Here is a 15,469-nt window from a genome sequence, read left to right as displayed (position 1 = left end):
GTTTAACAAGCTCCCAGAAGTTGGTTTCATGCAATATACAGCTTGAGAACCTTGCCTTGGGTTATGATGCGAGGGAAGGTAAGGATAAGTAGGGATCAGCCAGTTGATCTAAACACATCTCGGAGGGAAGAGACTTCCATTTCAAGTAATATGGACAACAAAATTACTTTTAAAATGACCACTGTGGCCTGAGCAGGCAGTGGAGCAGTGGATAGAGCATTGGACTGGGATGTGGAGGACCCAGGTTCAAGACCTGAGGTTGCCAGCTTGAGCACGGGCTCATCTGGTTTGAGAAAAAGCTGACCAGCTTGGACCCAAGGTCGCTGGCTTGAGCAAGGGGTTACTTGGTCTGCTTAAGGCCCACGGTCAAGGCACATATGAGAAAGCAATCAATGAACAATTAATGTGCCACAACGAAAAACTGATGATTGATGCTTCTCATCTCTCTCCGTTCCTGTCTGTCTGTCCCTATCTATCCCTCTCTCTGACTCTCTGTCTCTGTTAAAAAAAAATGACCACTGTGAAACACCCAGACATATGGGATTGAATATTTAAATTATCCTTCTTGGTTTAGAGCTGCACACTGAAAATAGAGGAATCCTCAGAGGGAAAAATAAAGAGGAAACACGCAAGTGGTCCTCACCTCTGGCAGCTGAGTGGGGTGGGGGGAGGATGTGTGGTTGTCCTCCCTTTAGTAATGAACGACTTGAGGTTTGAGTTTTTACATCTGTGCAGACCTCACGCAGACCAGTGAGATCTGCACATTTGGAAGCTGGGTTTGATACTGAAACTTCCATGTAAAATCAGGACTATTAAAGGGCTTTACCCTAAATGAAAAGGTAGACAAAAAAAGACAGTCACCCACCGAGATAGGAAAATGATGGACCAGCTTCTCATACTTAGCCAAGGCTCTGGGCAGGAAAAGGAAAAAGGAAAAAAAAGGTTCCCTGAGAACCTGTTGATGATCTTAGTTTAGCATTAGAGTTTATACTGTCTGTGTTAATTAGGAACCCTAAGTTCTGGGCCAGAGATCCCCCTGGGGAACCTTGTAGGAAAGACACAGAACCCCTCTGGAGAAACAAGACCTCAACCCCGACCATACAGAATCTCCACAGAAAGAGAAAAATGTTTTAGTGAAGATGAATATATGATCCAAAATGACTAAGTATTGAGAGAATAATCTATGGTGAGTGAGGGTCCAAATATACAACAAACAACTGGACTAGAACCACCCACCCAAAGAACTTCTAATAATAGAACTGTTGGCAAGGTTCTATGTAATAAATGAGTTCAAAACTGTTGGAGACATACTGAAGTAATTTGAAAACATGAGACCAGAACGAGACACTACCTGAAAAGATTACATAGACTTTAAAAAGAACCCAGTAGAACTTCTAGAAGTGAAAACTGTTTTCATTGAAATTAAATGTTTAGCCTGACCAGGCGGTGGCGCAGTGGATAGAGCGTCGGACTGGGATGCGGAAGACCCAGGTTCGAGACCCCGAGGTCACCAGCTTGAGCACGGGCTCATCTGGTTTGAGCAAAAGCTCACCAGCCTGAGCCCAAGGTCACTGGCTCGAGCAAGGGGTTACTCAGTCTGCTGAAGGCCCACAGTCAAGGCACATATGAGAAAGCAATCAATGAACAACTAAAGTGTTGCAATGCGCAACGAAAAACTAATGATTGATGCTTCTTATCTCTCCATTCCTGTCTGTCTGTCCCTGTCTATCCCTCTCTCTGACTCTCTCTCTCTGTCTCTAAAAAAAAAAAAGAAATGAAATGTTCTGTGGATAGATTAAACACCAGATTAGGCACTAGTAAAAACAGGCTTAATGAATGGAAATACAGACCTGAGGAAATCATGCAAAATATAGTACAGAGAGACAAAGACACAGGGGCTGAGACATGGATGCTAGAATGGCAGGATCCTATGTAGTAAGATGCTAGGAGTGGGGAAGAATGAAGGACAGCCTTTACTCAAAAGAATAATAGCTTAAATGGTTCCAGACCTGATGAAAGACATGAAACCCCAGGTTTAGGGAGCAGAATGAGTGTAAGCAGGCCCTTTTTTTTTTTTTTTTTTAATTCATGCCTACTATATTAGCTAGATCAGTGTTAGTCAACCTGGTCCCTACCGCCCACTAGTGGGCATTCTAGCTTTCACGGTGGGTGGTAGCGGAGCAACCAAAGTATAAATAAAAAGATAGATCTAACTATAGTAAGTTGTTTTATAAAGATTTATTCTGCCAAACTTAGCAAAAATCCAACATAAAGTACTTGGAAAGTAGTTATTATTATATGCTTTAACTTGCTGTAACTCAGCTTTATAAATTTTATAAAGTAAAGTTACTTCTCTACTTTATAAATTACCATTACTGTGGAACCAGTGGGCGGTTAGAAAATTTTACTACTAACAGAGATACAAAAGTGGGCGGTAGGTATAAAAAGGTTGACTACCCCTGAGCTAGATTATAGTTTGGCTGCTGTAAGAAAGAACCCAGAATAACAATGGCTTAAACCAGACAGATGCTTATTTTCATCTCATGTAGTAACTCAGATGTAAGCAGTCTAATTCTAGGGTGATACCTGCTGCATGTTTGAAGATAGTTCATGCTGATGCCCACCCAACCCCTTCCTTTTAAGTGCTTGACTTGGACTAATTTCTCCTCTTCATATCCCATCGGAAAAAACTTGGTTACCCAGCTGCAGGGAAGATTGGGAAGGATAATTTTTGTTCTGGATAGCCATGTACTCTGCTAAGTTGGAGGTTTTATTTATATGAGAGAGAAGGGGGGGGGGACAGATGGGGAACTGGGAAATAATTAGCAGTCTGTAAGTCTAGAATTTGAGTCTAGAATAGTGGTAATAACAAATAGAGTATAAAACTTTCGAATCATTGGGCAGGGAAATAGAATAAAGGAAATTTATTAAATTCAGGCAAGGAGAGTTAAAAAAACAAGTATAGGGCCTGACCTGTGGTGGTGCAGTGGATAAAGCGTCAACCTGGAAACGCTGAGGTTGCCGGTTCAAAACCCTGGGCTTGCCTGGTCAAGGCACATATGGGAGTTGATGCTTCTTGCTCCTCCCCCTTCTCTCTCTCTCTCTCTCTCTCTCTCTCTCTCTCCCCTCTCTATAATGAATAAATAAAATCTTTAAAAAAAAACAAGTATAGGAAAAGAGGAGTAAACAGAAAGCACATAAATGCAACAGTAGAAATAAATCCAAATATACTGGTCACAAGGAGACATACAAGGGTGTATATTGCGGCATTAATGTTTGAAAACTGGAAATACTCTAAATGTCTATCAACAGGTGACGGATAAACATACTGAGTTTACATCATGGATAAACAATAGGATATGACACTGCAGTTAAATATAAATAAGGTAGAGCTACGTGTGTAAAATCAATAAATCTCAAAACCCAACGTTGAATGAAAAAGGTCAGAAGGATATATCTGCAGAACAACAATACAGTTTATATAAAGTTTTAAAACATGCAAAATGGTAGTGTCCGTTGTTTAGGGGTATATACAAATGACAACTGCCACAAAGAGAGGAGTAACATTGGGGAGAAATACACAGGAAGCCTCAGTTATCCATAGTGATCCATTTCTTAAAAACTTTTCTGATATAAATTAAAATTTGACAAAGGTGAGTGGTGGATACATTTTTTATTAAAATGATTCTCTGCAGGCTTCTATTGGCCTGAAATATTTCATAAGAGATGTTTTGAAATGCCGCCCTCCCCTATTCCCCTGGAGCCTTAAACACATTATTAATAAACACCTTTCTCTGCCGCTCCTTGGGTCAGGGGAGGTTGAACTTTCATAATACCAGCCCCTTCTTCTCTTCCTGGATGTTTTTGATCATCATGTAACCAGAGTGCCCTCCCATAAAGATGTTGGGGGCTTAGCACATGACTTGGGTAAAGACGGAAGCATGCCGACACGGGGCAGGAGAGACCGTCTGTGGGAGGGGAGAGGGCAGGAGAGTGTCCTGAGTAGGAGCATCGGCTGGGAGAACTAAATAAGAAAGGACTGAGACTTAGGAAGAGATGTGGACCTCTTGGCAGAAATTCTTACGGCCACACACACCATGTTGCTCAGTGTCAGGCCTACACCTGTCACCTGCAATCATCCCCAAACCAATTGGACAAGTTCAACGATTCTGTAGAGAATGTCCACAATACATCCAGGTAAGTTTCACATCCCAGGAAGAGATGCTTGGGTTTCTCACGGGAGCACCTGCTGAGGCTGAGCCCAGGACCTGTCTCTGTCACTCCTCCCACAACCTACTTGTCAGTCATCATCAGTACCCACTTGCACGTGGGTGAGCCAGGTCAGTGGGGTCCCCCTAGCCGGCCCTCTCACTCGCCTGCCCCCTCCACCTCTCCACACAGCTGGCTCGCCTGTACAAGTCAAAATGCAGAGCCTGGATTCCTGATGGCCGCTCACTCCCTGCTAGCTCTCTTGCAGGGCAAGCCAAGCATGGGTGTTTCCCAGGGCAACGGGCCCTGCCTGGGATCAGATTCCGCCCATTGCTGCTCAGGCTTAGAAGCATGTCCTCCTCCTTCCCCCACCACGCAGCCTACTCATACCTGACTTCCTCTGGCAGAGTTGCCATTCTACACTTGGAATAATCTGTGCTAAAAGTTGTTGCCTTTTTTTTTTTTAAGAAAAAATGTCAAGGCTATCAGATACTCCCTCACCTAAGGGTGAAAGGGGATAAAGATGAGAGGGGAGGCAGAACTAAGCTTTGTTTCTGCTCTTACTCCTTTCAAGGTCTGGTGTGCTGCTCTCCTGGACACCCAGGGTGCCAGGGCCTCCCCCGGGAGCCAGATGAGCTGTGGGTTCACTTTGCATCCAGTACAGAGGCAAGGGAATGGCTGATGTCTGAGTTCACATTTGCTCTGCTCCCTTCCTTGGGTGCTGAAGAAGTCACACAGGCTAGTCAGGTCCATTTAAAACCTCGATACTGTTCTACCAGGCCGTGTAGAGGGGTATTGCAAGTCCATTGGACTTTCCTCGTTCTTATCAAACTTGTGCCTCAGTTATCCCATCAGAAAAGTGGGTATGTACTTTCTATCCACAAAAGAGCTTTGTAGGAAGTGTCATGATGAGTATGGCATCAGTATTAAAACTGGTACAGGTCCTACATTTTTTAATTTATTTACACCCTGTCTGTTTCCAAAAGGAATTTGAGTGGATTTATTAAAAAAGAAGAAATAAGTAATAAAAACAATTTTCATTTTTTTAGCTTGAATATTTTTAACTGAAGCCACTTTTCCCCAAGACCCGTTCCAGTGGGACCGAGTGCACTTCCTGTTTTCTAGAATCCCTTGCTAATTTTGCCAATCAAGGTTTTGAAATATAGTCACTCAGTTTTATATTTATAGATCAACAATTTGTAATTCAGGATCTCTTTTTTTTTTCTTTTAAATAAGTGGTTCAGTTCATTTCCTCAAACAAACAACAACAAAAAAACAATGAACATCGCTCTTCCTCCTTCAGCCCACAGGTTATACAGAGTCAGTGATTCAGCTTCGGCCCCAGTTTCGCAATGTATGGGTAGAACACGAGGCCAGTAGGTAAAACATCCTGAAATGGGAGTCCGAGCACTGCGGAGACTGGCTGGAAACGTGCTGAAGTTCGCGTCAGGTCATCACAGAATCAGCCTTAGCAGATCTCTGTGCCGACAGATCTGCTTTGCTTTGGGAGCAGATGCCCTGTAGAAGTTTTATTCAGTGTGTATGAACATATGTGCAGGGTGGGAGGGTGTTTGTGTGTGGGGGTGGTGGTATTGTTTTCCTTACCCTCTATTTTTGTCAGGTCCACTATCAATAGTATTTCTCAGGAAGCGGAGAGTCGATAGAGCCCTGAGCTCCTGTAAAGTCATTTTAGGAGCCCCGTGCTGCTGGGCCTTGGCCTGGGGATGCCTCCCTACAGGACTCAGTGAGCTGTGCTTCACATTCTGTGGCCAGTCTGGTGTGTTTCAGGATGTGCTCTGTGGACCACCTGCATCAGGATCATCTGGGATTTTTTTTTTTTTTGTATTTTTCTGAAGCTGGGAACGGGGAGGCAGTCAGACAGACTCCCGCATGTGCCCCACCGGGATCCACCCAGCACGCCCACCAGGGGGCGATGCTCTGCCCATCTGGGGTGTCGCTCTGTTGCAACCGGAGCCGGTCTAGCACCCGAGGTAGAGGCCACGGAGCCATCCCCAGCGCCCGGGCCATCCCTGCTCCAATGGAGCCTCGGCTGTGGGAGGGGAAGAGAGAGACAGAGAGGAAGGAGAGGGAGAGGGATGGAGAAGCAGATGGGCGCTTCTCCTGTGTGCCCTGGCCGGGAATCAAACCCGGGACTTCCGCACGCCAGGCCGATGCTCTACCACTGAGCCAACCAGCCAGGGCCTAGGATTTTCTTTACAAGCACATTCCTGGGCCAAGGCCTCAGACTTGCTAAATAGAAACCTCTGTGGGGAAGGCCCAGGACTCTTCCTGTCACAGGGTCCATATGGATCTTTCCATCCCTGAAAGTCTGAGATCTGCCACCATGAGCTCCTGCCACAGCCTTGCCCGGGGCCCCATTCAGCGATCCTTCTAGTGGACGCCTTGAACCCCATGTACCTAGAGGAAGTTCTGGGCTATAGGGGTGCAGTGGAGCCCTCGGACAAGACTTAGAGGCCTTTTCCTCCTCCCTCTCCTATAGTCAGACACCAGGGCAGCCCCACTGTCATGCATTTTTATATATTTGGGACTAAGCATATGACTTCAACTGAACAAAAGATCTACTAAAACAATAAAGTTGGAAACCATTGTCTTTTTTTTTTTTTTTTTGTAATAGAGACAGAAAGAGGGGCAGATAGGGACAGACAGACAGTAAGGGAGAGAGATAAGAAGCATCAGTTCTTCATTGCAGCACCTTAGTTATTCACTGATTGCTTTCTCATATGTGCCTTGACCAGGGGGCTACAGCAGAGTGAGTGGTGAGTGACCCCTTGCTCAAGCCAGCGACCTTGGGCTTCAAGCCAGCAACCTTTGGGCTCAAGCTAGCGACCTTGGGGTCATGTCTATGATCCCACACTCAAGCCAGCGACCCCGCGCTCAAGCTGGTGAGCCTGCACTCAAGCCAGATGAGCCTGCACTCAAGCCGGTGACCTCAGGGTTTTAAACCTGAATCCTCTAGGTCCCAGTCCAACGCTTGACCCACTTTGCCACTGCCTGGTCAGGAGAAAAGCATTGTCTCTGATTGTAACAGAAACATTTCATAGCTAAAATTGGGGTTTGGAAACTCAAATACTTGCAAGTAAGTTAGAACCGTGACACAGATGGGTTCTGCAGAGAATTCAAGGGAGTGTGCTATAGGAGAGGAGGAAAATGGTCAATTGCCATAAGAAAGCGTAACCCAGGTATGTCCAGATCTTCTGAGTTTCCAAGAGAAGCTGAAGCCGGGCATTGTTTGTGGAATCTGGGGTTTTCCATGACCTGTGAGGGGCACAGTGGCTGACAATAAATAGACTCAGGAGCCAGTCCTCCCAAGTTTAAATCCTGGCTCTGGCTCTCAGCTGTGCAACCGTAGGCAAGTTACCTAATTACCCTAGTTAGTTTCCTTATCTGTACAACAGGGATAATTATACCAATCTCCTAGGGTTGGGATGAAAATTAAACAAGTTAATACATGTAAAGTGTGTAAGCCAGTGTCAGACACATGGAAGTGGCCTTGTTTAGTTATATCTGTGTCGGCTAAATGCCCACAGCACTGTAGGTCTTACCAGACATTCTGTTGGCTAAACATCACTTAAACAGACAGGAGGAAGGTCCTAGAAGGATAGTGATGGTTGGCACCCTCTGGCTCAAAGCCATTTTGTGTGTAGACGGATCCTAAGTAGGATAACCATATAATTTATTATCTAAACTGAGACACTTTGGAGAGAGAAAGGAGGCCCTATTACCAATTATTCCAGATGACAGATAAACAGAATGTCCCACGCAAACTGACGGCCCTGGTCCTAAGTGCCATCTTTGTATATGAAAAACCAACAAGAAGCTTCTACCTGTAAACTGCTCAGTAAGTGCGAGGTTGTACACATGAGTTTACAGGAGGCATCCTATGTGATCTTCACAACAACCTGGGAGGTAGAGGCTTGTTCACTCTTCCTTTCTCTGGTGAGGAAACTGAGGCAAAGAGAGGTTAAGGGACTTACCTCCAGCCACACCATGGCAGAGCCAGTTGGGTTCCAGAGTTAGTGCTTCCCAGTACCACTTTCTCCAGCGGGTGCAGGGCAGTGGTGAGGACACCGAACCCGCTTTTCAGAGGGAGGCTAAGACCCAGGATGGCACAGCTCTTGGCCGGGGCCCCTGCTCGGCAGGCTGGTGCGGTGTGCTGGGAGCGCAGGCGAGCACCCACTGCTCCCACCGCAGCAGGGCTGCTCTTTCACAGCATCTTGGAGTGTCACGGGAGCTGTGGACACGGGGATTAAATATCAGCCTGGTGCCAAGTGCGTTTTGTCAGGCCGCAGTAGCTGGCTCACGGGCAGCTTATGCGTCTCACTGTGCAAGTCACAGCTGGAGAAAGTGGATCTCGCTTAAAAGCCGCCTAAACCTAATGCCTCCTGGGCTGGCGGGTCACCCCAGTCACCCACAGACTACAAGGACAGCTGAGGACACGGTCCTAGGGAACCCTCTGAGAGGAGAGACAGTCCCCAAGTAAGAGGCAGCCCACCCAGAGCTCCAGCCCCTCAGAGCTCTGGGTGTGGCCCTTGACGCACGCGTAACAGCGAGTGATCCGCCATCACGACAGGGATTGGTGCTGGGATCGAGGGAGGACATTCCAGCATAGACACGCCTGGGACTCTTGCGACAGCATTGGAGAAAGTGCATTTTCTTTAAAAAGTGGATGGAAACATGATGTTTAAAATAATTCTTTCCAAACAGGGACAGCAGGGGTGTTGGTAATAATTGGAACACAGTGATAGAGATACACAGATGGTCCTTCAACTCTTCTCTTATAAAAGTTTCAGATGTTCAAAATGTTTTCCACTTTCGAAAGTTAGTTTTAGAGGGAAAAGAACACTCCAGCATGAAGCTGGATACAAAGTGCTTTGAGTGTCAAGTGTCCTTGCCGGGAAGATAAGAGCAGTTGGGGGGGGGGGGGCACCAGCAATGAGGGCCTGTGGACACTGTCCGGGGCTGGCGGGACCTTCTGTCTGCTGTAATGACAGCATACCTTAAAGGGATATTAAAATCTTGAGGGGGGAAAATGCTCACTATGTTGTCGATGTGAAGTGATTTGTGGCTCTGACCAGCGTCTCTGGCCACTCTTGACCCAGACGGAAGAGTATAGCTGGGAGGCAGGACTCAAATGCATCTGTTCTTCACTCTACTTTGGTTTCTCCATTTGTAAAATAGGAAGACAAGTTTGTCCATCAGATGAAGTTAGAAAGCATCAAACCCTCATTGCAGAAGGTCACAAGTAGGAACAATCACTTCCCATGGAAAGCCTGTGTCTTCTGAGCTACAGAGCAGATGTTAGATCTAAACGGTCCAGCTGACGGTCAATGTAGGAGACTTGTCAAGAATTCTCCTTCAATATTTCATTGTATTCTCAAATCAAATATTCCTGCTAATTGTATTACTTAGAGATGTTTTTGATGTGAGCAAACTCCAGCTCTGACTAGCTTGGGCAAACAGGGAGGTTATTAGGAGGATCCTGGGACAGCTCACAGAGCCGAAGGAACCACCTAACAATCACAACGTGGTGAAGTTTGTGCATGTTCTGTGGTGCAGCTGGCTCTTCTCTCTTATTTCTCGATCCCAGATTTCAGATTCCTGGGAGAGAGAACCTGATTAGCCCACTCAGGTCTGGTGTCAAAGGGGGGAAGGTTATATAGTACTAATCTGGTCACCGAGGGCCACCATTGTGTGTCAGCCCCCCCCCCCAAGTAGAATTCTTTTTGCTCTGGGCAGCCACCTTGTATTGGTTTATGCTATATTGTTATCTTCCCTGTAGCTGCAAAGCAAATGTTTGAAGGTCAGGCAACTTCTGTAAGACAGGCCTAAGGACTCTGGTTGAGTTGCGAGGTTTGATCACGATTATTAAACCCAGGAGAGGAAGGAAGAGATGTGGGCGTGCTTGAACTGAGCACATGAATGCCTGTCGAAGGTGGTCTTGTCCATTGGGTGCCCAAGGGACAGTTTTGTTTTAAACTTTTTTGAAAAATTGATTTGAGAGAGAGAAACATCAACTTGTTGTTCCATTTATTTATGTATTCATTGGTTGATTATTGTGTGTACCCTGACCGGGGATCGAACTCGCAACCTTGGTATATGGGGATGATGCTCTAGCCAACTGAGCTATTATAACTGGTTAGTTTGGGGCATTTTTGTTTTAAATCTTGAGTTGTACTTGGGAACCTCAGATCCTTTCAAAAGGAATGTGTACTGAAAGCACCTGTGTCTCCCCAACCCCGGAGAGGAGGGAGAAATGGGTGAGAAAGGGCTGCTCTCGGAAAAGAGGTGCCCCAGGTTCTGAAATGTGAACTACTGGGTAACTCTCCTTAGCTCCTCCTCGTTCATCCTTTGGTCAGGGAGAGAAAGCAGAATTTCAGCTGGAAGGGGAAAGAGAAGGAATCCCTCAATTCATCGGTGAATATCAAGCCAGGGTCCAGGGCGGAAGGAGAAGGTTGAGTAGCTGGATGAACAAAGGCCCCGTCGGCAGAGACAGGTGGTGGGTGAGGGCTGGGGCAGAGCGTGGCGAGCAAGGCCTGTCTGGCCTCACGGAGGACCAGGCTGGGACAGTGTGCCTCTGATGTGTGTTGCCCTGGGGCAGGACAGGGTGAGGAAGGAAGCAGTTGACTAGCCCTTCGCACATGACGTGTGACAGGAGAGTTAAAAATGAATCACCTCTGCTTCTGCAGGACCTGTGTGACGGCGTGTGGCTTGGCCGAGCCCTGACCGGGGGAAAGGTGAGAGCTGAAATCCAGCCACACTCCGCTCACCAACCCACGAACTCACGAAGCTGCGGGGGACGCCGTGTGGGCCGTGGGCTGGGGAGCAGCTCCTCGGGCTTCCCCTTAGATGGGTCTCTGACTGGCCTCCTTGTATAAGGACATTGGTCTCTTTGCTTGGGCCAGTTGGCCTGATTCCAAAATTACCATCCTCCTCAGACCCGGGTGATATGGGTCTGCTGGTAGCAGGATAGCATTTTAAACATATATCTATTTCTTTAAGATTAAAGAACTCAAACAAAGTGAGAGCTGGGAATGCCATTTATAGTCAGAGGCACCCTTGACGGGGTGAGGAAGTATCTGTCCCCAGCCAGTGAGCTCTGCCCAGGTGGCAAGGGACATTCTCTCACTGGTGACATGCTGGCAGCTCGTGTGGGAACACGCTCCATGCCAGGCACGCGGGTGAGCAGTGGTGAGGAGACTGAGGCGGGCCTGAGACTGGGGCAGCCGTGCCTCAGGGCGAATGGCGGCAGTCCTGCTCACCCCCCCAGGCACCTTACACGAGGGAGAAAGAACAGGCTGTTCCTCCCTCAACAGAGCGGACGGTGCCGTGGGTTCACCCTCCCATAAAGAGTCACCGTGAGAACGTTTACCCGGCACCCTTGAGCCCACTTGAGATGGGCGTTCAAGCCCGGCCCGTGAAGAATGTCTGCACAGTTCGCATGTCTTGATGTCACAGGCACAGTAGGGGCACCGTACCTATGTCTCCTCTTTGTCTTTGGTTGAGCAGATGCAGGAGCTGGAGCAGAGGCTGCAGGAGGCGGAGCAGAGAGCAGAGAACGCAGAGACCCAGGTAACCGGGGGAGGGGATTGACAAGAGTGTGCGAGAGCCTGACCAGGCGGTGGCGCAGTGGATAGAGCGTCGGACTGGGATGCAGAGGACCCAGGTTCGAGACCTCGAGGTTGCAGTTTGAGCGCAGGCTCATCTGGTTTGAGCAAAAGCTCACCAGACTGAACCCAAAGTCCCTGGCTCCAGCAAGGGGTTACTCGGTCTGCTGAAGGCCCACGGTCAAGGCACATATGAGAAAGCAATCAATGAACAACTAAGGTGTTGCAACGTGCAATGGAAAACCAATGATTGATGCTTCTCATCTCTCTCTGTTCCTGTCTGTCCCTGTCTATCCCTCTCTCTGACTCACTCCCTGTCTCTGTTAAAAAAAAAAAAAAAAAAGAGTGTGCGAGAGAAGTGACTGCTGGCCTCTCCTGCCCCTCCCCATGGACTCGTGTGGACATACTCATCACGCTGATGAGCTCCCTGCAGGGACGAGGAAAACCAGCAGTCATGCATTAGAACTGCTGAACAAATTAAGGCGCCTGGAGCTTCCTTTGGGCATGAATGAGTCTCTGGTGAAGGGCTAGTGCAGTGAGTGAGTGGGTGAGTGAATTAGTCCCAAGTAGACTAGGTAATGCTGAGGTGACAAACTGAGTCTGTCAGCTCAGTGGTTCATCACATGTAGTGCTCACTCGTGGTGCCTCTCCATGGAGGGCAAGCTGGGGGTTCTGCTGCACACAGTGTTCCAGGGACCCGGGCTCCTGGAGCTCCCCATGTTCTAGCTGGGGGTTCTGCTGCACACAGTGTTTCAGGGAGCCAGGCTCCTGGAGCTCCCCATGTTCTAGCTGGGGGTTCTGCACACAGTGTTTCAGGGACCCGGGTCCTGGAGCTCCCCATGTTCTAGCTGGGGGTTCTGCTGCACACAGTGTTTCAGGGACCCAGGCTCCTGGAGCTCCCCATGTTCTAGCTGGGGGTTCTGCTGCACACAGTGTTTCAGGGACCCGGGCTCCTGGAGCTCCCCCTGTTCTAGCTGGGGGTTCTGCTGCACACAGTGTTTCAGGGACCCGGGCTCCTGGAGCTCCCCCTGTTCTAGCTGGGGGTTCTGCTGCACACAGTGTTTCAGGGATCCAGGCTCCTGGAGCTCCCCATGTTCTAGCTGGGGGTTCTGCTGCACACAGTGTTTCAGGGATCCGGGCTCCTGGAGCTCCCCATGTTCTAGCTGGGGGTTCTGCTGCACACAGTGTTTCAGGGACCCGGGCTCCTGGAGCTCCCCATGTTCTAGCTGGGGGTTCTGCTGCACACAGTGTTTCAGGGATCCAGGCTCCTGGAGCTCCCCATGTTCTAGCTGGGGGTTCTGCCGCACACAGTGTTCCAGGGACCCAGGCTCCTGGAGCTTCCCATGTTCTAGCTGGACCCTCTGGAACATGCAGCCTCCTTGGTTGCCAGGGTAGGGAAAGAGAGCTGGGTGCTTTTCCACCAGCTTTTAAACACTTGAGCCCAGAAATATCATGACATTCCTCTCAGACCCATTGGCTGGCGTGAATTCCACGCCCGTCTAACTGCAAGAGGGCTGGAAATACCGGGAAGCACGCGGCCATGCAGTGAGCAGCACACGCCTCCGCCAGTGAGGTTGGAGCGGCTCCTCTCCTCCAGGGCTGTTTGTCCTGCCTGGCTCGTCCCTACCATGGCTCCCAAAATTAGAGGACCCAACTCCCAGCTGTTCCTTCCTTGTCAATTATTTTTTTGTTTGTTTGTTTTTCCCAGATGGGATTTAATAAATGGTCATAGAATTAACTGGCCCAGTCGCCCTGGGTAAGGGCCTGGGAGTCTTGGCCTGGTGTATCAGAAAGCGTCCCCTCCCATTTGGTGACCATTTTACACCCCCACATCCCAACCCTAAGAGACGATTGATCCTTTTCAGGTGGGTGTGATGGAAGAGAAGGTGAAACTATCCAATCTGAAGAATGTGGGCTCAGCAGGCAGCCTGCACCAGAAGTACCAAGAACTGCTGAAAGCCATGCAGGGCAAAGATGAGCTCATCTGCCAGCTGGAGGCACAGCTGGAGAAGCAGGTAAGGGCTGCCCGGCAGCAGAGCACCAGCGTCCTCTGCAGCATCTGTGTGCATTGGCCCAGCTGCTGGAGCAGAGCCCCTCTGCTTGACTCCTCAGTGTGGGGAGCTCTGTTCCTCTTTCATGTGGAGATTTCATTGTTGGAAGGTACATTAAGAGCCAGTCAAGACCTGACCAGGTGGTGGTGCAGTGGATCGAGCGTCGGACTGGGATGCGGAGGACCCAGGTTCGAAACCCCGAGGTTGCCTGCTTGAGTGCAGGCTCATCTGGTTTGAGCAAGGCTCATCAGCTTGAGCCCAAGGTCGCTGGCTTGAACAAGGGGTAACTTGGTCTTCTGTAGACCCCCAATCAAGGTACATATGAAAAAGCAATCACTGAACAACTAAGATGCCGCAACAAAGAATTGATACTTCTCATCTCTCTCTCTCTTTCTGTCTGTTTGTCCGTATCTTCTGTCCGTCTCTCCGTCTCTGTCTCTGTCACACACACACACACACACACAACACACACACACACAACACACACACACACATACACACACAAGCCAAGCAGAAGCCGCTGATTCTCCTTTTACACACCAGTAAGACAGGGGTTGTAATACTTCAGAGGACTGTCTGGAGAATGAACTCGGGAAATCTGTGTGTTGTATCGGACATGAGGTCAGTGTTTGGTCAGCAGAACTTGACCTTCTCCACCCTGGCCTTGTGCCCTGCCAGCACGTGGGACACAACACTCGCATGGATGTATTTATCAGATCAGCACAGAGCCAGCCCAGCAGCCTCGGTTAGCTGGTTGGCCAAAGTTTCTCAGTGACCCTGAGTCGGCAGAGACCAGCATGGCCGCCTCTTCTGAAAAGTAGAGCCCCCTGTCCTGAGCACATAGGAGGAACCCAGGAGAGGCCACTGCCCAGCATTCTGGCTAGTTAGCACCTGTGCTCCGGAGAAAAGACTTGGAACATCCCCCACCAGTTCCCTATACACAACCTCATTAACTTCATCTTAATTCTGTCCCTCCCTTCTGCCATGAGGCTTACCTACCCAACTTTTCCCAGTGCCAGCACGCCTCATTTCCAACAGATGACCCCACAGTGTGACCAGACGACTTCATTTTCCACGTGTGTGCCCTCCGTGAAGGTCCCAGCTAACCCTGGCAGTACCTTGCCACCATCGTGGGCACATTCATGATCACTCACCAGCGTTCACTGACATTTCCTCTGTGGGATGTGGCTTGCTAGTCTGTGGGGCACCACGTGTTCCAGAAAAATCATGGGAAAATAGAATTTTGACAGATGGACTCGAGTCAGTTTCCATGGATTTTAAAGACACCTCCTGTTCTCTTTTGAGGGGTCCACAGAAGTGACAGCACTGGGGATTGGTGGGCACAATGATTCCTGCTAAAGCTTAGGTCAGAAAAAAATTATTTTGCAATAATAAGTAGGTCAAGAGTAGGGGTAGAAAGAATGCTGCTCTGTAAGCCCGCAGACCTGGTTCCGGTCCCAGCTGTGCCAGGAGCAGATGGAGGTGCATCATTCCGCCCTTCTGGGCCTCAGTTTCCGCAGCCGTGGAGAGAGGGTGTCCAAGTATGCCAGGGGTCAGCAGACTTTTTCTGTAAAGGGCCAGATA

At 48.7% G+C, this 15,469-nt stretch overlaps 1 protein-coding gene across 1 annotated transcript in view; it reads left to right on the top strand.

Annotated features, from left to right (window-relative positions):
- PLEKHH1 (pleckstrin homology, MyTH4 and FERM domain containing H1) overlaps positions 1 to 15,469 on the top strand; it is a 58,890-nt gene that overhangs the window by 11,179 nt on the left and 32,242 nt on the right. The window contains exons 3-4 of the mRNA XM_066343969.1: positions 11,737 to 11,799; positions 13,700 to 13,849. Coding sequence (XP_066200066.1) covers positions 11,737 to 11,799; positions 13,700 to 13,849 — 213 coding nt within the window. The remainder of the gene's footprint in view (positions 1 to 11,736; positions 11,800 to 13,699; positions 13,850 to 15,469) is intronic.

Source organism: Saccopteryx leptura, chromosome 6, assembly GCF_036850995.1.
Source record: "Saccopteryx leptura isolate mSacLep1 chromosome 6, mSacLep1_pri_phased_curated, whole genome shotgun sequence".
In the NCBI taxonomy this organism is placed as follows: domain Eukaryota; kingdom Metazoa; phylum Chordata; class Mammalia; order Chiroptera; family Emballonuridae; genus Saccopteryx; species Saccopteryx leptura.
Note: the sequence above shows the minus strand (reverse complement) of the source record. Positions and strands in the feature narration are given on the sequence as shown.